The 24,913-nt window shown below is 36.6% G+C and overlaps 1 protein-coding gene across 1 annotated transcript in view; it reads left to right on the top strand.

Annotated features, from left to right (window-relative positions):
• The first annotated feature begins 7,342 nt into the window (after positions 1–7,342).
• The window catches only part of LOC108909999 (F-box/LRR-repeat protein 16), a 39,079-nt gene continuing 21,508 nt past the window's right edge, over positions 7,343–24,913 (top strand). The window contains exon 1 of the mRNA XM_018714484.1: positions 7,343–7,999. Within this exon, the coding sequence (XP_018570000.1) occupies positions 7,343–7,999 (657 nt within the window). The remainder of the gene's footprint in view (positions 8,000–24,913) is intronic.

The following is a 24,913-nucleotide window of genomic DNA, read 5'->3' as shown; positions in this document are numbered from 1 at the left end:
GTGTGGGGACAGGACGGTGCCCTGGGGGACACCGGCCTCCATGGGACGGGTGGTGGAAAGGGAATCTTGGATTTGGATGCGGAATTTTCGGTGGTGTAGGTAGGATTTTATGAGTTTGGTAAAGGATATGGGATATTGGTTGGTGAGCATTTTCATCAGTAGGCCTTCATGCCAAACCGTATCGAAGGCCTTTGCGACGTCCAGGAAGACAGCACCAGTGTACTGTCCCCTGTTGAAGGCCGCCGTGATGTGCTCGGTAAGGCGAAGGATTTGGAGTTCAGTGGAGTGATTGGGTCGGAAGGCGAACTGCTCGTCTGGAATGACTTGCAGTTCTTGGGAGTGGGTTCTTAGACGGGTTAGGATAATTTTTTCTACCACTTTGCTCATAGCCGGGAGCAGGCTAATGGGCCGGTAGTTGGATGGGATGGTGTGATCTTTGTTGGGTTTTGGGATAAGGATTATGTTTGCTGTTTTCCAGCGGGTAGGGAAGTGTCTTAGTCTGAGTGTCGCATTTGTTATGTTTAGTAAGGCCATGAGGCCCTTGTGTGGTAGTCGTTTAAGTGTCGTGTTATGTATATTGTCGGGTCCGGGGGCTTTTCTGTTTTTAAGTCTGCGTATTGTCAGTCTTAGTTCGTCAGGAGTTGCGGGGGGATTACGTCATTGTCTAGCTCTCTGTCGACGCGTCGGGCCGCGCGCTCAGCCACTATCTCGAATTCCTCTTCTTCGTCGGGCAGCTGAGGCAGTACTATCGGCGAAAGCCTCGGCCTTTTCCTGGTTCTTGTAAACCACCCCCACACTACCGTGGATTGGAGGAATTTTACGGCGAGCGGTCTGTCGCAGCGAGCGGTCTGTCGCAGGGCCCTCTGCGTTTTCCAGAGGCTGTTGTCTTGTGGATCCAGCGACTCCAGGTGCCTAGCCCAGTTATCCTGGGCCAGTTCATCCAGAGCCGCCTTCACCCGTCTGTTAAGTACGTTTAAGTCATGTCTGTGTCGGGGGAGGCGGGTGCGGGTGGCAAGCCGTTTCGCACGTCGTCTGTCACGTATTAAGTTTTTTATGTCATCGGGGAGGGTGCCCCGGGGGTTTGTCAGTCGGGGGACAATAGTCTCCGTCGTAGTCTGAGTCAGGGCGTTTTTAATGTCAGTCTCAAGGGAGAGGATTGCCGCCTCCAGATCATGGGTGGTTTCGATGACTGGGAGCGCCATGTTTCCTTGCATTACTGTTCGGAAACGCTCCCAGTCAGTGAACCTCCTCGTGAAGGTGCCTTCATATCTCTGTCTTCGCCCCAGATCCAGAAATATTGGATTGTGGGCGGAAGACCCTTCGTATTGGGTGGATATTTGGGCATTTAACGGTATAGATTTTAAGAGGGCAATGTCGATAACGTCGGGGCGTCCTACGGGTCCGTAATGTGTCGGTTCTGTCGGTCCGAGTATAGTCAAGTCGTCGTGTCTGTCTTGGTAATTCAGCAGGACGCGACCTCTTGTGGTCGTCGTCCCGCTGTGCCATATGGGGGACTTCGCGTTGAAGTCCCCGATGGCAATTGTCTGGGGCCAGGAAAGGATTTTGTCTAAGTCATTGTCAAGTAGTGGTAGTCTGGGTGGGTGGTAACAGGACACCACCGCAACGTCTCCATGCCGTAGCGATCTCACCGCTATCGCCACGGCCTCTGTGTTTTGAGTTTGGAGCCGCTGCAGCGGATAGTGGTCGATGCACTTCTTTACTATGAGTGCAACACCACCCCCGTTACGGTTTCTGTCATGTCTGTATATGTCATAGTCAGGGATGGAGGTACGGGATGCCTCGCTGAGGTAGGTCTCCTGGACAGCCATAACGTCTATGTTTAGACGGTTCAAGATGTCCACGAGTTCCGTTTTTTTGGCCCGGAACCCGTCAAGGTTCCAGGACGAAATTCTCAGCGAGGAGGGTTGGGAGGGCCGACGAGCCATTAGAAGTCGAATAATTTTTGCATATTCGACACCATGGTCGTCAGCTGGACGCAGAAGTCCTGAAGACGCTTTGTTGCGTCAATCAGGGCCGCCGCGCCCGGTTGGGAGGGTGTCGTGTCTGTGTGTGCGTGTGGTGAGGTGTTGTGTTTTTGTTTTTGTGTGTTTTGTGTTTTTCTGGTCATGTCAGCGTATGTGCGTCCTGGGGTTGTGTTTGGGGTGGGTAGGAGGGGCTGTCTGTGTGTTTGTGTAGTGTTTTGTGTCGTGTGTGTGTCTGTGTTTTGTGTTTTTGTGTTTTTAGCTTTGGGGTACTGAGGGCACCCCATATAGCTGGCGGGGTGTGGCCCGGCGCAATTTGCACACCTGGCGGGCGTGTCTTTGGCCTTTTTGTGGACGTGCGTGCTGTGATTTTCACCACATTTTACACATTTTGGCTCAGCTGTGCACCGGGTTTGGCCGTGGCCGAACCGCTGGCACCGGTGACACTGTTGTGTCAACCCGCTGCTTTCGCTGCAGCTCTACTCGAACCACGAGCGAGCAGCAGCGGGTTACCTTCAGGATGTCCTCCTGGTCCTGTGGGCACGTCAGTCGAAGCGTTAAATACAGCGTACAGTGTTGCCATATTTACTTTCATTGGATCAGATGTTTGTTCAAATTTGCCACAACGGTAAATATTCATTTCATTATCTCAATAATTACATTGTAAGTGCATATTTTTATTGTTTTAAAATGTTTAGTAATATTTAATTCTTTAATTACAATGTTATTTTTCCGATCCTAACCATTTTTAAGAGCAATATTCACGTTTGATTATAGTTTTTTCCCAACTCGCATAAGAGCCTGTGTAAAAGAGCATAATTTTTAATATCATTTTTCAAAAAAAAAATTGCAATCGATCTGATATTTTTACACGAGGCAGTTGGCATATATATTAACAGATTTCAATGATTTTGAAAACTTTCTTACCATTTTCTTTTCGGTATCGAACCTCCTTAAGGTGGGCCTCGCAACGAACGAGGTATGTGATTTGTTTTACGGAGCATTTTCCGTTATTAAATATTAATGTTTTTAGTTATTTTATAATTATTGACTTATATATTTATTGATTTTGGACTGTTTAGTGCTCTAGGGACACGATTTCTAGTGTTGAATTCGAAACATGGACGATTTTAAATGTAGAATCTCACACACGAGTAATGTGTAAATTGTACGTTTATACAGGAAGGCATTCTCGCACCCCTTCGTGCTCAAATTTGTACATAATTTTTAAACGAGACGTTCCGTTAATTGCATCTACATACAGATGGACATTTTGGCCCTCGTTTGCGCTATTGTTACTATACCTTCCACACAGCCAAGCTCGTCTTATACGGGCTTTTCTAGATTATTAATAAAAAAAAATAGTTGGCAAAAGGTCGAGTTAGTTTTGTTTTATATACGTAAAACCTACGAAAAATATATAATTCTTGATGATACCGCTTCTAACTTTCGTCACATAAAAAACGCGCAGACGTGTGCGAAAATTCAAGCTGTCACTTAATATGGCCACACTATATAAGCTAAATTCTTCCGACACTGTATTTCGAAAGTTTTGTGGATCCAACATTTGGAACAAAATTATTAAAAATATTAAAAACATCGCTATTTTGCATGCTAGGTATTTGTATACTTGTTATAAAATAAAAATTATCTGACCAAATGAAGTCAAAGTCTCATTTTCTCGTAGTTCAAAGAGCACCCTGTTTTTCCCTAAAATGTTCCCCCGAGCCTTAAACATATTTCGTTATCAATATTATCACCCGGCCTCTACCCAACGAAAAGTAAATGAATAATAACAACTCTAATCAGAAATCACCAAGACAATGTGATTCCCTTCTCAATACCGTCCAGCCAGCTTGGCGCTTTGTAGGTGGACTTGGTTCAACCTGCGCTTGAACTTGCAGTCGACTGAGAGAAGCCAGTGCTGGTTCGAGAAGGAAATTTAAGAGGAGATAAAATTCTGTAACAGGGATTGTTTTTCAAAAATTCATTGAGATATGGAGAGATTACTTGTTTTTGTATAACTTTTTGAAAAGTTTTAATTATATTATTTACCAGTCGGTGAAAAGCATTACAAAGTTAGAAATTTAAAAAAATTCATAATAGGTCCTTATGTAGGCTTTCCGTAACCTAGTAACCTGACACGGCTTTGTTACAGTTAGTTAAGTTTCATTTCTGTGAGTCGAATTGATTCTAAGTTATATATTAATCATTAAAATGAGTGTTGCTACTGAAAACATTTAAAAAAATTGTTTTGAAGACATTTTAAATGCCACTCGAAAAGCATCTTCAAGCTTACTTCCTTTAAAATCCAAGGAAAAATAGAAGAAGGTAAGTATATGAAATATTTTGTAAGTGGGGAATGAAAAAAAAACGCACTAAGAACTGATGAAAGTGTAATGCCAGCTTATTTTTTTGAGAAGTTAAGCTATTTTTATACATATTTTTAGTGTTTTTCATACAATGTCTCGTTATTTTAGGCAAAATCTCTTAAGGCATCCAGTTTATGGTCTACATAGTCCATGTTCAAAACTACTATACAAATAAACGAAAATATGGATATTATATCACAATATAAAAAGCTACTTGCATTTTTAAAACGTCAAAATGACACATACAAATCAAAGAAATCAAAATTTTTGACTATGGAAAACGTTATTATGTTTTTTAAAAGAATCTCCAAACGATAAGTTCATAATATTTTAATATTTAGTTTAAATGAGACATGTCGCGTACAGAATTGTGCAGTTTAACTTTTAAAGTTATAGAAGACACGGGGGAAATTTTGGTTTTTACTTTACATGATACCAAAACCAAAAAAAAAAACGCGTATTTACCTTAGGATCAGAGTGCAACGGATATGAAATTTATCATAAGAATTTACAATTGAGACCCAAACAAGTAAAACACAATAGATTTTTCATTTACTATAATCACGGTAAGTGGACAATATAACCAGTCAGCATCAACAGTTTTGCAAAAACTTCCCAAAGAGTTGCAGAATACTTAAAACTTCCAGATGTATCAACTAGTGCGACTGAAGGGTATATCGAGGAAAACATCGTTGAACGTTAAGTTGAAAATTTCAAAAAGTATATTTCAAATATTTTCAAATTTGAATAATTATACTTTTAATGTACATAACAATGTTTCCAATATTTAATTAAACAATTTTCTGTTTTTTCAAAATGTTTTTTATTAACAGTGACATTACTATAGAGGGTGTTCTGAAAGACTGTCAGGAAACTCGGGTAGAACCTTGTATAGTCAATGTAGACTAGGCGGTATCTGTTTTGGTTTGGGTGAATCGTATATCCACGGAGATTTTTTTGGCTCTTTGGCTTTCAAATATCACTAGAAATGAAATTTTTTCTATGCGCATAAAGAAAAACGTGGGTTTAACTTTTGGCGGCACGATATGTTAAAAAAATTCGAAAAATGTCATATTTTTGTTTTTATTTAATTATGTATCTTTTCAAGAGTTGATTTTAGGCGAAAATGGAAGAGGAAAAAAATGTTTGTAATTAAATTTTTTACAAAACATGACTAGTTACAAATCGAATGAATCATGATTATTATGGTAAAAATCGAAAAAATCGCAAAAATGGGGTTAAAAAACAATACTTTTTAGGGAATTTTTTTGGGGTATTTAAATTGGGTATAGGACCTTTATACTTGGCTCAAGAAAACTTCATGTTATGTAGAATCATCACACCAAATTTCATCAAAATCGGTTCGATACATTTTGCATAATAATTTTGCAATCCAGATTTTGAAAACAAAATTTGCAAATTTTCAAAATTTTGCATAGCAAAAACCAAGGCCCTTAGATACTTAAAAATTTAATCACATATAGAAGGACTCTGAAGCTTTCAAACTTTTTTTGTAAAATTCGAATCCGTCATTTAGGAGAGCTCTGGCGCTTGTTTAAACATTGGTCGAATTTTTGTACTTATAAACAACTAGAATAACTTTGTGAATATTCATCAAATCAAATTTTTTAAAGCAGGTTTTAAAAGTTCTTAGAAAGACGCTTCTTTAAAAAAAAACAGATCGATTGATCAATTAGTTACGTAGGTAGTTAGTTTATGGTTCACCTAGAAGTAGGGTTTTCCGTAGTCAAAAATTGATTGTTAATGATTTCAGTTTACTTTTTATATTTCTTATTTGTTTTTTTTTGCATTGTTTGTAAAATAAAAATTGTTTCCACTTTATAGCAAAGAGAGTTAATATTTTTGAACGAATGAACTGTAACTATTAATTTAAGAAGTGGTGTGTACGAGGTTTACTATTTTACTTACTTTTTATATTATTCTTGAACATAAAATAAAGTTTGCACCAAATTCATTCTTATTTTCTACACCATTTTTTATAACGGCCTTATTAGTACCTGATTCAGCTTGTTTTCAGGAATTATAATGTTTTTCTTATAGAAGCGCACTAAAAACGTGACTGTAATGGATGTTTTCGCTCGAATTATGGTACGGGGGCAAGTTGCAAAAATGTCAGAAATCGCTTTTTCAACATAATGAACTGGAACTTTATATCTGGGCTAATCTTTTAAAGGGAAATAACTTCCTTTTATAACATTTTTCCCTAGAGTTAAAAATAAAGGTACTTTACTCTTGGGCCGATTTGCAGTTTTCGTCTGCCCCTCGTATATAATGCACGTTTTATGAGGTTTGATGGGCACTATTTTGATTTGACGACATGCAGAGACAACTGACAATGAAAGGAATTTATTAAATAAAAAACTTTTTCCCATATGGTGCAAACTTTTTGGATAGCGCTTTATATGTTTAAATTACTTTGTTAAAGAAATTTCAAAGTAATTCTGGTAGAGTTAAAAGCCAAACTTTTAAAAGACTTGTATATTTTTTATAAGTACAGATCATTGTCTTATTATTAATTGTAAGTCTTGGTTTATGATGGTACATTTTTTTTTACTATATCTTTCCTCCTATTGCTAACGCTCCTTCAAAAGCGTTTAGAGAGAATGCGTAAAAATATACAGGGCGTCCATTAAAAAGAGACGTAAGTCGTATATTTTGACACATGTCCGATGATCATGATTGTGTTTAGTTTAATGTGTTTTTATCTAAATTAAGAATTCCAATGCGTGTATCTTTCAAATCGAGCAATTAAGAACCCCTGCAGGCGCTCACCGCGAAGCCGCCACTGGCAGGCAAGCGGCGATGCGCGTGGCGTGTACCACGGGGGTGAGTATTGATCGCCCGCTCATTCTGGGGGTGAACCGATCCATGCCAAAAACAGTCCTGCTCACGTTGGCGTCGCGGACGCTCCACTCACCTTCGACCGGGATGATTTCGTGACTTCCTGACATCATCGCGACGCTCGGGATGTCGTCCATATCCGCCCAAGGGGTGGTCGAACGCGCCTCGGCGGAGCTCTCGAAACGCATCAACGGCCTGGGCCTCCGCGGCAGCAAACACCACTCGGCCAAGAGCAGCGTGATGGAGAGGGTGACGAACGTCTTCTGCGGCGGCAGCAACGCCGCCGTGGCTGCCCCCGAGAAGCCTTCCAGACTGCTGCCGGCCAGGGCCTCCAAGAGTGCAGGCGCCAACTCGGCCGGGCCGCCCAACCAGAGGAAACAGCGACCGGCCCCAACTTACCTCAACTGGGATCAGCTGATGATGGACGACAAGTTCCTGACCAAGTTTTTCCTCTACTTCAGTGCGTGCGAGAGGTGCGTCTTGGCTCGAGTCTGCACGCGCTGGAGGGACATCCTCTATCGGTCGCCGCGCTACTGGTCGGGCCTGGTGCCAGTGCTGCAATGCCGCGAAATGCGCGGATGTCAGGGTAATGAGAGGGCACGTCTGTACTCCTCCTTGCTGAGGAGAGAGTTCCACAGTCTCTGTCTGATGGGAGCTTCCGACGAAGACGCTTTAGATCTGGTTAACACGTTCCCCCTTGCTTCGAAACACATACACACACTTAGTCTACGATGTTCTAGTATTACGGATAGAGGACTAGAGTCGTTGTTAGACCACCTCCAGGTTAGTCACATGAACCAACACAAAACACCAGTTATTAGAGATCGATTTCCTTTAATTAAGTCCTATACATTTGCGTACTTGATAATTACACTAATTTTTATAAAATTGTAATTTCGCGAAGGATATTTCCAAGGACATTTTCATGAGCTGGTTTCGAGAAGTCTGAAGCAAATCGTGTAGTACTCAAATTGCCTCACATTCATCCCACACTCTTAATTTTTTGAGCGATTTAAATGACTTGGCAACGACTTAAGAGAGTCTCTAATACAAATTTACAATTTATTCAGTGCAGTTTAGGATAGATCTCGGATTATTAAAATGAATTATAAACCTGGACAGATATCTGCAGCTCGTGATACTGATCCCATTAACTTAAAGAATATGAGCGTGGTCAGGGCTGTTTTTATAAAACAAAACAACAGAATCAATAACTATTCCTACAACGCCAAGTTCTTGTCATAAAATATGTATATATAGCTAGGTGCAGTATCGCATTGCGACATGTTAGGTTTACTTGATTATTAAAAATGTTGAATTTTAATTAAAAATGAATTACTTGCATTAGTTTTGTAGTTCCAAAATAGTCTTTCATTGAAGAAAGTGCCTAACTAAGTGCCTGATCTATGATGAATTAAATAAATTAAACCATTAAAGCAGGTAGATTATTGACTTACATGATTATTTCGATTTTGGAGACGAAGTCTAAAATAACTTATTTTTCATTTGAACTGACGTTGCATAAAAGTGTGATCGTGATTCAGACAATATAGGTATTCCAAAACCCTTCACCTACTAAATAACAGCCTTCGAATATAGCTGAGGTTGGCTTTTTTGTCGTTGGAATACAGCCAAAATATTAACTACATATATTGCATGCAAATGATCAATTTCGAGAAAAATAAAACGTCTCAATGATGCATTGGTGTCAGATGTACAACATATCAGTCACTATTTTCGGAAAAATATTATTTGATTTATCTATAAATTAAAAACCTTTACCTCAATGCCACGTAATGTAAGCAAATATGTTCTACAAATATTGATGAGGGTCTTTGCTTTTGTAGAAATAACTTTTATTTTCTCTTAAATATAAGCTGGGCATGGCAACATATTATGTTGCTAATAGACTTGTAAAGAGAGCATCCCATTTGTATGATGCAAAAATCAATAATAATTGTATCTTTTTATATTCCAATACTCCATCTGAAAACGTTGGTTTAGTTTTATGATTAGAACAGCTTTATGAAATTTTGTAGTACGCAAAAAATAACGATCCTCAATTGTTTTAATAGAGCAACAAATTTAATAATCTGACTCAACATTAAAAACAACATCAAGAACATCAGCAACAACATCAACAATATCAACAACTACATCAACAACGACATCCACATCAACAATAACAATACAAAGAAATACAAAGTTGTCGAAAATTATAACAGAAATTACTGTCTGATGTCCTGTAACTCTAAAACAAATGAAGGTATTAATTTTCTGTTTGAAAATTGGGTCGCGAGTGTGTCATCGTTTTTCCCTATTTCTGATAATGTTTTAGATAACCGGAATTCCAGTGAAAAGGAGACAGCTTCTTAAATTAATGACGTTATACTTACTTTTCAAAAATTATGAATCGCAACGTAAACAAAATATTTTTTATTTCATACTGTACTGTAATGAGTTATTTCCCGGACTCATTTAAGTCCGGGAAATAACTCATTACAGTACTGAGTCCGGAAAATTTTTACTTCCCGGACTGCTTTAAAAAAACACAATATTCACATTTTTAAAAGATTTTATCTTTAAAACTACAAAATCAAGCCTATAAAAACTAATTATAATTATAATTAACAGTAACTGTGCAATGTGAATTTCCTTGCAGGCTGAATGCAGGAATACCTTTAGGGACAGAATCTTCACTAGACACGGTAGTGGTGGTGGATATAGTTTGTTGCTTGGTCTGAAGAACCTGTATAAAGTTTTCTCCATTTTGAATCATCCTTGCTGCTTTTGTTTTGTTTTCTAAGGAATCTTCAATGTATTGTTCCGCAACAGATGAGCTTCTCCATGCACCATGACGCTTCAGTGTTGATAAATCAGCTCCCGCATTCGCCAAAAAAGTGGCAGATGTTCTGCGGAAACAATGCCCCGTATATTTTTTTGGGTGTTCCAACTTCAAATATCCCGCAATTTTTTTTGGTGCCCCCCCAATGGTATGTATGCCCGCTCTTTGGGAAACACATGTTCCTCTTCTATAACCCAAAAAAAGAAAATCTTCCTTCATATTTTTAGGTCGGAGCTTAACGTATTCTCTGAATATTTCCAGAAAGTTTATTCCTTCATTGTCGTCACTCAATACAGTGAATACCCGTTTTGTATTCGTCTTAGAAATGGGAATGGTTATAATTAGTTTGGTGCCACAATCTTCAATGTCTTTTAGGGTCATATGGTATAACTCTTCTCGCCGACAACCACCAGCAATGCCTATCATTGCGATTACCTGTAACAATAGAGAAAATGGTTTAAAACTGATTGTCAAATTGATGAAATTTCGACTAACGAAACCAAGAAATGTATTTTTTGTAATTAATTGACATTGAGTACCTATATCATTCAAGATGCACATTGTTTAATTCAAAACTAATGAAAAGGTTAAACTTGTTTACCTTCATCAAAAGATACTCTTCTGATGGGGCTTCCTTCATGAATCTATTAACTTCTTCTCTTGTTAGAACTTTTGATTTGTTTGCCTGATGACCAACTGCTTGCCTTTTTAAGAAAGCCACCAGTTTTGGATATTTTGAAATATCACCTCCTTCTTTTACCATCAGCATAGACTTGAGCATCGAATATTTTGCCCACATTGTCGCAGGATTCATCTTTTTGGAGATATCCAAGAAGTACGCCAAAAGGATATTCTCATTCAGGCCGTTTTCCACCTTATAGGTTTTTCTCCACACGTTGAAGAGCTGGTATTCCTTCTCATAACGAGCAGAAGACTTCGTAGGCACCAATTTACTGGTTGCTTCAGCACATTTTAGCTCGATTTCTTCCATTTTTTACGAAAATTATCACAAAATACGCACGGGATGACAAACTGTCAAATTTGTTATTTTTGTTTTTACATCACTAAGCTAAATCAAAAGCTATGCGATAAAACAAGAATCGAAACCACGCTAACACCTACATACAGGCAGGTTATGTAAAATAAAACATTAAAATTTCATTTTTAATACAACACAGTATGAAATAAAACGTTGTACGATACACGGCCGTGAAATGTCATTAAAGTACTCGTCTAGAAATTCCTGACTCGGCTCCTTCGTCGCCTCGTCCGTAAACATCTAGACTTGTACTTTAATATACCATTTCCCGGCCTTGTAACGTAAATAACTATTTTATACTTCAGTTAGAATTACTTTTTGATCTTTCGTAACATAATTCAAATTTTAAAATAATACAACAAACAAAAAAATGAATCATCGTATATGGCTTTATTGCGTTTTTCAAATATTCTCCATGATCGATACACTTTTGCATGCGCTTGAACCAATTTACGAAGAACTTTTTCCGATTGAGGTACCTCCAAAACATTCATTTTAAACGGATCAACCACTTCTTCAAGTGTCGAAAAACGATGGGTGCCAAATCAGAACTGTACGGCGGCTGACTCATCAATTCGACTTTTTCAGTTCTCAAAAAGTCTCTTGTTTGGGCCGATGTGTGAGAGCTCGTATTGCCCAAAGACAATATGACTCTGAAATTTTGTTTATGAGGGTATTATACCGGAAGTAGCTGTCAACTTCGTCATTTTAAATGGAACACCCTATATATTATTGCATTATCGACAAAATTAAAGATAAGTCAAAATTGTTAAAGCTTCCCTGTACCTAAATCTAACCATTTTCGAGATAATCGACATTTTATAAAACTTTTGACAGATGCAAGCGTTTCGAAAATTCCTCATATCTTTCTTCGTTCTGGGAGTTTTCACTTGCTTTTCGGAATACACAAAGAACATAAGATGCATTACCTTCCCCTATCAAAATTACCTGAAGAAAATTATACTAAGTGTCCCATTCGTTACATTCACCGTGAACCAAAATTATTAGCTGTATTTCTATGATTCGGTTGGTTTTCTTAGAATTTTTCTCTAATTTTTAAATAATATCAAAGACAATAAATGAGATAATTTCAAATAACTAATAAATGCATTATTATAATTTTATGATCTTTGGAATGAAGTTGAGAGAATAATATAATTTAAAATTTTGTTTTTCTTTACATTTCATTGTTTTCTTAATGAAAGGATGCTTATTTGCTCTTTAATGTACTTGCAGTTGCCAATAAGTTGACCGGAAATACTACGTTGATAGCATTATTTTCATTGAAGAGGACATATCTGCTAACCCCCGTAAACAAAATTTCAGTCATATTGTCTTTGGTTCCTCTGACACGTCCAATAGGCCACTTACCGTGAAGAACCCTGAATATAGTGGTTTTTGATGGTGCTTCGCCACTAAAAGTCGAATTACATAAGTTCTTCAATGCACTGTTGTTAAGATGATCTACGTCCAAAATTGCAAAAAATTATCGTACGGAAATGTTCACGACATAATTCTATTTTTTTGGCTGAGATGCATTATTCGTCGCTGTAAACAATACAAATAGCGCCGGTATGTTAAAACGTTCTGAGTTTTGAGTAAATATAACGATAAAAAGTCGAACTTTAGTATAGGGACGTCGATTTTCAGATGGCAGCACCAAGATCGTCCATTCCCGAAATACAACAGGCAACTTTCGTATTAACATTAAGTAAATCAGGTTCAATAAAAGAAAGTAGGTATCTAATATGAACTCATTTTTATATAATTTAAAATCTATGAAATATTTATACTTATGATGCTTGCAAAAATACTTAGACATAAGTACCCGGGAATATAAAAATCAGAGAAATCGCGAATCAGCGGAAAAATGTACTATTAATATAAATCAATTCTAATATATTTTGGATAGACTCTGATTCAAAAGAAAGAAAAAAAATAAGTATTTCTTACAAATACATTTTTAACTTCATCGCCTTAATCTTAATAAAATAAATAAACATTTAGATTTAAATTCGGTAAATTAATATTAGTTTCAATTGATTCATTCAGGGCAGTATCCCTGGTCCTGGTAGCACAATCGTGTGCAATTCTAATACAAGTTGTTTCAAATTTACTTGAAATAGCCAAATTGTGTCAGATTGGTTTCTGTCTATTGCTGAAATTTATATCGTTTCTTATGCAAGATACTTTTACAAGTATCTAACTTAATACTTGCACCAGACTTAACCAAAAGTACGTGAGTCCAAAGGGGTGAATTAGTATAAGTCAACGTGTTGCAGATATAGTCACTTGCTTTAATTTACCCCTTTGTGCTCAAGTGAGCTGAATCAAATCCATTGAAAGCTGTGATCAAGACAATTGCACAATGAATCTTGCAGTAAACCTGATGCAGATTTCAGCAGTAGGTACACAGCAGTCTTGTATAAGTGTCTTGTCCAAGATTTTACTACCAGGGATGTAATGAAATAAGTACTTACGTAAATTACTGTGAATCAGAAAAGTAAAAATACAATGAAATTAGACATTGTTCCTGGTCTCTTATAAAAGTAGCAAATACAGGGTGTGGCGTGTATAATCTATAAAAATTAAACTACAGCTTCCTGACGATATTTGTATTAGAAGTCATATACGAAAAAGTTCCATCTTTACGTTTTTTTTGTAAATTAAAGTTCATTTATTCAACGAAAATGAAGGCCTTGTGTTATTTATTGAAAACTTTGGAAATGTTTTTATGCGACCCGAGATGCAACCCGTCAGTAATAATCTAATACTAATAATACTAAAAGAAGGTTAGGTTACATTGTTAAAAAAATTTAGTAATCAACTGATCTTGTATTTGTTTTGAATTCATTATTCCATCAGTGTTAAAAAGTGAAAGATTCCAGACAAAAGTTTTTATTTTGTAATTCTACGATGTGACAGTGACAGTGTAATTTTTATAAAGTAGTAAAAAATAAGAATAGCATGCCGATTGCATTAAAAACAACTTTTTATTTCTTTTTTGCTTAATTTTTTAGTTTGTGCACACCCTAGTTTTACAATGAACCGAGAAAATAGTGCATTTACTATTTCCGAACGTGTCGATATGGTATTAGTGTATGGTGCAGCCGGAGAAAATGCACTCACGGCGACTAGGTTGTACCAGGAACGATGGCCACAACGTCATCCTCCATGTGCAATCCTACAGTGCGTTCAGCGGCTGCGAGACACTGGAGGTGTTATTCCTCGAGGAGAAGGACGTGGTCAGCAAATGAATCTTAATGTTGAAGATGCAGTGTTGGAAAATCTTGACGAGGACCCCACAATTAGTACTAGACGACTCGCACAGCAAGTAGGAACCTCCTCTCGTATCGTACATTCGTATCTTACTCGACGTCCTGGGTGAGCGGCGACAAACGGCCGGTGCGGCCGGCGCGTTCGACGCGGTTGAAGTGGCCGACGCGGTGCTAACTGTAAATGCGATCAGACTGTCCTACGTGCACTTTTAACGCGCGGTAGCGTGGCAATCATAATAGTGTTGCAGTTGTCAAGATGTCGTGGACGAGGAAACGCATCGTTCTGTTAACTGAGAACATCCATTTAAACAGTATAATAATTCGTAAAAAACAAATAATAAAAAACGCATGACAAGCACAGTAGGTATTTTTAGAAAAAAATAATCATTTATATGAAAAATTACGAAATTGTCCTAAAAAACCAGAACTATTTCCAGGACATGCCAGAATGTTTCCCGAACATTCGACTACATCGTATGTTATGTATGATGAAAACACGCCGTTATTCTTTGCGAATACCACGAAGTTTTTAAAGTAGTTTTTATGATTCTCAAATAGCATAAGAACCACCGTTTATCTGTGAAACCATATAGTATGTTTGCGGCTTTACCAATAAATACATATAGTATTGTTAGTAAGGTGCGAGTGTTACTTCCTGAAAACAGAAATGAAATATTCAGAGACTAATTTTCGACGCCTATTTCTGTTAAGAGTGCAGGTCCATTCTCTGTGGAGTACCTATATGTCGATTATGATAATCTTTGTGCTTCATATCCCACAGTGTAATGGAATTTTTCATACTGCTAATTAAAAGTTCAATAAAAGTGTCAGACATGACGAAAAACTCATATAATTTTTAAGATTTAAAAATGTAAACTGAAGCGGCAGAGGCGGAATTATCAAATAATTTGATCGCGTCGTCCGCATGAAAACCGCACAAGCCGCTTGTGCCGGGCGGTATCTCGTACGTAGGACAAAACCTATGATGCTCTAATTTTGAAAATCACTGCTTCGGCTGTTCCGGTCGCACCGGCCGTTTGTCGCCGCTTACCCAGGACGGCGTGTTAAGGTGCCATCTGTTGCACCCGTGTTGATTTCCACAGCGATGGATTGGACGCTTTGGTCCTGTGCCGTGGCCATCTCGATCGCCCCATCTAACTCCATTGGAGTCACTTAAAGTAATTGGTTTACAATACTCCAATTGCTACGGTGGAAAGAATTGCGAAACCGTATACTTGAAACTGCTGACACAATTAGGGTAGACCTGGAATTTGAGAAAATATCCGCCAAAATTGGGTGCTTTGGTGCCATGCCTGTATCCGTGCTAATGGGGATCAATTTCAACATTTCCTCTAGAACTATTACATTGAAAAATTCCCGAAAAATTGAGAAATATATTTCTATCTTTCAAAGACGATTTATTTACGCGGCTGATCTACAGCACGCAACTCATTGTATAACACACGGACAGGACCGCTCCAGAGAAAATATTTTGATCTAAAATTGAGCTTTAGTTTACAAAGAAAAAACGCAGAGATCGAACTTTTTCGTATAAGACTTTTCTATTACAAATATCGTCAGGAAGCTGTAGTTTAATTTTTATAGATTACCTAACACGCCACACCCTGTATATGTAAACTGTTTATCTATGCTAAATAACATAACATAGCCAAAAGTCTGAAGTATTGGACATATAAACGTATAAAGCAATGTCTGAAGCAGCGTCGACTATAAATTGTGTAGCTGAATCACCCTATCTGAAGATACCCAACTCGGGATTGAGGACGATTATCGACTTTCATAATAAAGTCTATTGTCTGGTCTTGACACTCTTAATTACAACTCCAATAAACGCCGGGGACTGATTAATAGCAACAATGCGTCATAAAAGGACTAACTACCCACCACCGCTTTAAGACAATAAATTTTCCGTTGATGGAATAACGTGGTGACGTCAAGTGAAGCCGGTAATTTTCTCACATTCTGCCTTCGTATCATCGAGACTTGTCTTATAGGTATACAGGGTGTAACTAAATAAGTGTAAAACATTTAAGGGGGTGATTCCTCATCGAAAAAAAGATAGGATCTTTCATATAAAGAAACTTCATTGGAGCATCCCTTGTTAAGATACAGCCCCTTAAAGGGGGTACATAAAATTTGTTTAACAATTTTTTTCACAAGCACTAAACAAGTTACAATATTGAAATTAACCTGACATTTTCTACTACCAAAAAGACACTTAGCCAGTAATTTATTTGGTTTACCCCATGGTAGTAAGGGGTGGAAAACGCAACCCCTAAAATTTATTTCCAACGTAATTTTTTGTCTTATTATTTTTTTACCATTTAAAAAATTATTTCCGATAGCCTGTTTCATTCTAAAAAAAAATGTCTCTTGAATTTTTTGCCCAAATTAAACCAGTTCGCAGTAAAAAATTATTTTACGAACAACTACAGAGATACATCGTCATAAATGCGGACTGGATTTACTGTTATTTTGTAGTTACTACCTGCATTAAATGATTAAAGGGGAATAATCAAAACTAATTTAATAATAACAAAACATACAACATGTAGAAATCATAGTAAATGTTCAATATGTCTACCTTCAGACATTACGCATGCGTCTAGACGTCGGCGCATTGAGCCACGTATTCGCTCAAATATTCCTGGAGTCTCTCTAATTACCCTGCACGCATCGATAATGCGGTTTCTTAAGTCCTCTACATCGCGAACAGGAGTACGATAAACCAAATGCTGCAAATGGCCCCAAGTAGACAAATCCAGAGGATTGAGATCCGGGGATCGAGCGGGCCAATTCTGTGGTCCTCCTCGACCTATCCACTGATTTGCATATGTTTCAGTTAAATGCTGACGTGCTACTTGACTAAAATGGGCGGGAGCCCCATCATGCATAAAAACCATATCCCTTCTGACGCCCAAAGGAACTTCCTCCAGCAGTACGGGATGCACTTCTCTTAAAAATTGAACGTATGCCTCACCATTTAATCGAGGAGGTAGAAAATGAGGCCCAATTAAATAATCCCCAATAACTCCGACCCACACGTTAAGAGAAAACTGTTCTTGATGGTTAGTTTCGACAATAGCGTGAGGGTTTTCATCAGCCCATATGTGGTAATTATGAAAATTAATAATCTTGTCCCGAGAAAAACTACATTCGTCTGTGAATTCGATCGTCTTCAGAAAGTCACGATTTCTTCTAATCATTTCCAGCATCCAATTGCAAAATTCAAGACGGTTCGGAAAGTCTCGCGGTAACAGTGCCTGTACTCGTTGCAGATGGTAAGGGTATAAGAGATGTTCCTTTAAAATTCGAAATACCGTCATATGATCAACATTTAGCTGGAAAGCAATCTTTCTAGTACTGGTAGTAGGTTGTTCTTCTATCAAATTAAGTACTGCTGCCTCAAGCTGTGGTGTTCTTACTTCTCGATGGCGACCACAATCCTGCGTTCTTTTGTTGAATGAACCATATTCACGTAATCGTTGATGAAGTCAGACAAATATTCTATGTGAAGGATGCTGCCGTTGAGGATACATTTCAGCATATCTTGTAGAAGCTTCTAACCCATTCCCCTGCGACAGACCGTAAACGTAATGCATATCAGCCATTTCCTCATTTGTGTATGCCATTTTAATAACAAGTGAATTATTAAAGTAACAAATTAAGAACAGAACAATACACAATTAGTATTACTTCAATTTCAAAAATTTACAAACTGACAGCTTGATTCCAATTTAATTGTCAGTATCGCTAATGGCGGCCTACTAGATAAATTAGTTTCGTATTTTCGTTTTATGGCGATATGTATCTTGTTCGTAAAATAATTTTTTGCTGCGAACTGGTTTAATTTGGGCAAAAAATTCAAGAGACATTTTTTTTTAGAATGAAACAGGCTATCGGAAATAAATTTTTAAATGGTAAAAAAATAATAAGACAAAAAATTACGTTGGAAATAAATTTTAGGGGTTGCGTTTTCCACCCCTTACAACCATGGGGTAAACCAAATAAATTACTGGCTAAGTGTCTTTTTGGTAGTAGAAAATGTCAGGTTAATTTCAATATTGTAACTTGTTTAGTGCTTGTGAAAAAAATTGTTAAACAAATTTTATGTACCTCCTTTAAGGGGCTGTATCTTAACAAGGGATGCTACAATGAAGTTTCTTTATATGAAAGATTCTATCTTTTTTTCGATGAGGAATCATCCCCTTAAATGTTTTACACTTATTTAGTTACACCCTGTATAAGTGAACCGCAAACATTTCAAGAGCAATAATGTGCCTTCAGTGACAACAGCAATTCAGGCAGGAAAGGACTTTCTTAGAACTGAACGTATTAAAGGCTTCTCACTACAGGGATCTTGGAAACGATAAAAGATACGAAGTAGCTTATGAGGACAAAGTTGCATAATCAGGGGAACAACAATGTGCCTCTAAAAATCAACGGTAACATGGTTAGTTTTCGAAATATTTGAAAAAAAAACCTTATTGTAACGTGCGATGGTAATAGTTTAAATAACTAGGTGGGTTTGAAAGGGTTTAACGACACTTAAAGTGTACGATAATTCAAGAAACATAGAAATTAAAAACAAATAAATAAATTTGGAACGAAAACTTTGAAGATACATTTTTCGAGACAAAACGTCTGAATATGGTTCGGGCAGAGGTAGTACAGTATTGGGGGGTCACAAAGGCTTGCAAAAAATTATAATAAAATTTCTAGGGTCGTATTTAAAAAAATGAATTTGACGATGGTCCTGGAGAGACGAAACATTACATATAAAAATTGATTATGTCATTCGATAGAGGGCAAAAAGTTGCCATGATAAAGTGTTCTTCTTTTTTCAATATCACTTCAAACAAGGTTGATATGAAACAAAAACGGATTTCGATAATTTCGGTTTTTTTTTCAAATATTTTGAAAACTAATAATCATGTTAGCTTTGATTTTTGAGAGGCATAATGTTGGTTCCCTGATTACGCAACTTTGCCCCTATTTAAGCTACTTCGTAGCTCTTACCGTTTCCGAGATCCCTGTAGTGAGAAGCGAATTTATAACTGTCTGTATATACCTATGCCTTTAGCGCAAACAATAATAAATTATTATCAATCAATTCAAACTAGAGTCACAGAAGATAAAACAACCAGAATTATATCTCGTTGTCGGCACCTTTGATCACTGATGTCTGTTTTCAGGGACCTTGAATGACGTAAATCCCCCACTTTTGGTATACAAAGTCAGGATTGTATTCAGTGAAATTTTATTGCGCTAAACAGAGATGTACTAACAAAAAAGCCAGGAATTTATGTGCAGCAGAAAATGAGGTTAATCATGCAAAAGACTTGGTTATTTACGTGAAAAAGTCTTTTAAAGGCGAATTTTAGATTTATTTTAATTTTAAGTTAATCCAGTCTATTAATGAAATTATTCAATGTTAAAAATATTTATATAGTTAATATCAAACTACTGAATAATTACATATTCAATATTTATTAACATAAATTTATAAGTACAAGGCAAAAAATGAAAAATGAAAAGAATTGCGTAAACAAACATTTGTATAATATACAAATATATCTATCAGTACATAAATATACAGGGTGTCCCGTTCATGTTTCAAAAAAACTTGTGTGTAAGTTCCTCTTGGTAAAATAATGGGGGTAGTTCATGTAACGTTTTTTTCTTACACGCCCTGTTTTCGAGATACAGTGTGTTGAAGTTGTTACTTTCCAAATGGTTTTTGGTTAATTATCTTTAAATAGGCTAAAGATAAAAATGTAAAAATTTGTACACGAGTAAACATCAACTGTGCGTTAAGAATAATGTGCAAACGGTTTCTTTTTGAAAAGGGGTACAATAAAAAAAATATGTTAAAAATCAAAATTTATTACATTTTTAAACGGTTCTGTAAACTCTAAAGCATACTACAAAAAAAGGTATATTTGTCGAAATTCGGTAGCATGTACTTACCATTTTCGAGAAAAATTAAGTTGCATTTTTTTTGCTCACATAAAGCGGCATAACAAAATATTAAATTGAAAGAGGACTTTACCATTGAATGGGTTGAAGACATTTAGCTACCAACAGTATTTGCATTTAAGACTATAATTTTAATTTCTTACGAATCACATTAAACAGTTAAATTGTAAAACATATTATTAATTAAAAAAAAACTAAATTTATTTTGAGTTTTAGATTGTTGTAAACTAACATTTAAAAAAGTAAATCAAAATCAGGAAACGCCATATTTCCTTTCAACACCACAATTCATAGTTTTTATATTGTCTTTTATTTTCTAATACTTAATTTGTCCTTAATTTTACAGTACCTTATAGAATAATACACTCGAACAATCATTTATTTACACAACACAATAAATCACGTAAAACGACGCCAATGCTCAACGCGCGGGATAACAAACGACAAACAGGTTCATAAAATGGCTAAAATGCTTTTGTAACTACGCCACTTTGTTCCCATACCAAAAGTGGGGGGTGCGTGCACCGATCTGCGCGAATACCCCCACCACGCCAACTTATAATTCTGGTTGTTTTATCTCCTGTGCTAGAGTGGTATGTGGTATATCATAGGCATATCACTACAAAATATGTAACTTTTTTTTATTCATTTTCAGAAATCTATAAAAACTCCTATGTAACAATATTAAACACAGTGGAGAGATTAATGATTAATCATAATTTATACAGGGTGTTTAGAAATTAGGTATGAGTTAAAAAATTAGGGAAAGATTCTACTCATAAAACACTTTTTTGGAATATGTAACTTTAATGGACTTACAATCTCAGTTATTTTTTCTGTTTAATATTTCGTCATAATTGTATAAGAAAGTTTTGCTATATTAAAACCAGGCGCGGATTCAAGTGGGGATCCAAATGGTCCGAAAACAAATAAAACAACAAAGAACCAACCATAAAAATAAACCCCAAGAACTCCATACCTTACCATATTATAAAACCGTCTAGAATTGCTTATTGAAGCGACTAAATCAAAGATCAAACAGAATGAAGATTAAGAATTAAGATTAATTAATGAAGATTAAATATTTTCTACTTAAAAACGTCTCTCAGTTTATTTTTGTCTAGACATCAAAATTCCCCCCTCCCCTCCCAATGTCGATCCCTGAATCCGCCCCTGTTTATAACAATTTTTCTTTATTAATATCAAGTACAATATCATATGCCAAGCTTAAATATGATTTTACTTGATCGATGATGATGATATTAAATCAAGAGGGCACTTTCTTATGGTGAATAGGTATATTTTTTAACATTTCTTCCACTAAAGGTAACTAGATAACTTATTGCACTAGGTAATTGGCTAGTTGAGGACCAGCTATTAACGGCTGAACATAATTTATCTATGGCCATCAGGATCGAAGTAACAATTTTATAACAGTAGTTAGGTTGATGTCTTTTTTAGCGCATAGTAATCATAGCTGATACGCAGACGTGCGAGCTGCACGGCCATTTTGTGACAAATTGATAGCTAAATTTTGAATGGATGCAGTTGCAGATATTTTGTTAAAATCCGCTGCATTGTGCTTTTTGAAAGATTTAATTGCAGTGACCGACGACGCACTGAGGTTATGGGAATTTCCGCCACACTACATCACTCACCGTATAGCAATATGTTCGGCTGGAAGGCCAAAACCAACAACGCTTTGTCTGAGTGTTGCATACACATTATGTGAATGATAAAATTGTTACGTAAAAGATTAGAGGATTAATATACAGGGTGTTCTTATTAAAACTTCCCAACTGGAAAATATCGTAGTTAAAAAAAGAATAAAAAAACCTGAGACACTTCGATTTTCTCTTCAAGAGGGACACATGGTGCCATAAGTTTTGGCGTCTTGGAAGCTACCCCTTAGGCAGGGGGTAAAATACCCTTAAACTTTAAATGGAACCCTATTTTGAGTGACACCTCATTTTAAAACTTTTTCAATTCTGCTCACGACGACATACGACTTTTTAAATTTTCGTTTGGATATGACAATAAAATCATCACTTAAAGAATAAGACAAAATATCAATGAATGAAAGAATGTTATTTTATTAAATGTTCAAATTGGTTTCCCTCCGTTTCCATAGAATAATAAAATCTTTGCCCCACTTCCGAACGAACATTTCGCAGCATTTCGGGCGTTATCTGACGACATTCTTCGACAATTTTTCGATGAAAAAATTTATTTTGATCTTTCTTTTTCGTTAAATTAATGAAGATTGATCGCCACTTGCAGTTTTGTGAAGAAATGAGTAATCGTGCTCGAAGGAATCAAAATTTTTTGTACTCAATCTATTTTTCCGATGAATGTACATTTCAACTGGATGGTCGAGTCAACCGCCATAACTGCCGCTATTGGAGCGATGAAAATCCACGCATTTTTCAAGAAACTCATACCCAGCAATCGAGGAAACTGAATGTTTGGGCGGCCGTACTGGAAGATTATCTCATAGGGCCATTATTCCTACGGGGAAATCTAGATGTAAACATTAAACATATTTCTGAATCTACTGGAAACGAGTATACGTATCTACCCGATGATTGTGGAAGTATTGGAAAATGACAACGCTTTGGCAGAAGAGGATGTGTGATTTAGACTTTTTTCTATGGAGTCACTTAAAGTCGAAAATTTATTCATCTCGACCGAACTCACTTGAGGAGCTTCGTCGGCGAATTGTTGAAGAATGTCGTCTGATAACGCCCGAAATGCTTCGAAATATTCGTTCGGAAGTGTAACAAAGATTTTATGGAAGCGGGCGGAAACCAATTTGAACATTTGATCATTCATTGATATTTTTCTTATTGTTTAAGTGATGATTTTATTGTCATATCCAAACCAAAATTTAAAAAGTCGTAGGTATGTCGTCGTGAGCAGAATTTAAAAAGCTTTAGAATGAGGTTTCACTCAACGTAGGGTGCCATTTAAAGTTTAAAGGTATTACGCCCCTGCTTAAGGGGTCGCTTCCAACACACCAAAACATACGCCATCAGGTGTCTCCCTTGTAAAGAAAATCGACATAATCTCAAGTTTTTTTTTTAAATTCCGAATTCCAAGTGGGAAGTTTTAATTGAAACACCTTGTATACTATACCTATATTAAATACATACACAAATATAATAAGTGAAACTACCCAATTATAGATATCTTGCTTTTCACTTGTAAAGACAAAGTTGATAGTAGATACTAAGTGTACATAATTATGACAAAAAAATCACTTATTACTGTCTAAAAAGTCACTTATTTGCAGTTAAAAAAGATATTTACTTATATTACAGAGCCACACAAAAAAAAGTAGTCTGTACTTTTCATGCGACATATGTTATCCGTAGTATTTTTGCCTCCAGATCACGAATCCGGTGTCAAAATTGAGCTATCACATAAAAGTAATTTCCTAACCTCAAAAAACAGGTCAAAAATAGCAAAAATTCACAAAAAAGTGCTAGGAAAAATAGAGAAAAATTTTGTTCTATATTGAAATGTTCATTTATATAATTAACACCCCGCTGAACGTGAATTAGCGGTCAGAATTGATGGTTCTTTTTCTAATCTCAAAAAACGGGTCAATTAAGGTAAGATATCACGAATTTTCAAAAAATTACAAATTAGCGCCAAAAGGGGGTTTTCGTGGTCGCTGATAACGAATCCGAGGCCAATTTAGCAAAATTCAAGATGGCGGCCGACCAAATTTTCAAAAAATAACACATTTACGCCAAATTTGGTATACGGGAGTTTTCGAGGTCACTGATCACGAGTCTGAGATCAGATTTACAAGATTCAACTTAGATCTTTTTTACAGAAAAAAGAACAAGATCCTAGCCGAAAAAAAGTAGATTAATACATGATTGAATACTCAGGTTATAAAGAAAAATATTGAAAAATGAATTTCGCAATTCTGACCTCGAATACGTAATCAGCGACCCCGAAAACCCCCGTATACCAAATTTGTTGCGATTCTGTTATTATTTGAAAATTTGGTCGGCCATTTTGGATCCGCCATCTTGAATTTTGCAAAATTGACCTCGGATCCATAGTTAGCGACCCCGAAGACCCTCGTATACCAAATATGGAGCGAATCTGTGATTGTTTGAAAATTCGTGAAATCTGCCCTTAATTGACCCGTTTTTTTGAGGTTAGAAAAAAGAACCATTAACCGCGGATTCACGTTGGGCGGGGTCTTAACTATATAAATGAACATTTGAATATTGAAAAAAAAAGGTTTGTATTTTTCCTAGCACTTTTTCAGGAATTTTTGCTATTTTTAACTGTTTTTTGAGGTTAGGAAATCCCTGTGATGTGATAGCTCAAATCTGACACCGGATTCAGGAGGCAAAGATACTACGGATAACATATGTCGCATGAAAAGTACAGACAAATTTTCTTTTTTTGTGTGGCTGTGTTATTATAACTAGCCTTTTTGTGCTACTCCAAACAGGAATTGTCGAGTTTTCCAGCACCTAGAGAGTTAATGGTTGGATGAAAAATTGATTAAA

The sequence above is a fragment of the Anoplophora glabripennis genome, unplaced genomic scaffold, assembly GCF_000390285.2.
Source record: "Anoplophora glabripennis isolate ALB-LARVAE unplaced genomic scaffold, Agla_2.0 scaffold674, whole genome shotgun sequence".
Classification (NCBI taxonomy): domain Eukaryota; kingdom Metazoa; phylum Arthropoda; class Insecta; order Coleoptera; family Cerambycidae; genus Anoplophora; species Anoplophora glabripennis.
The sequence above is the reverse complement of the archived record's forward strand: the minus strand, read 5'-3'. Positions and strand labels throughout refer to the sequence as shown.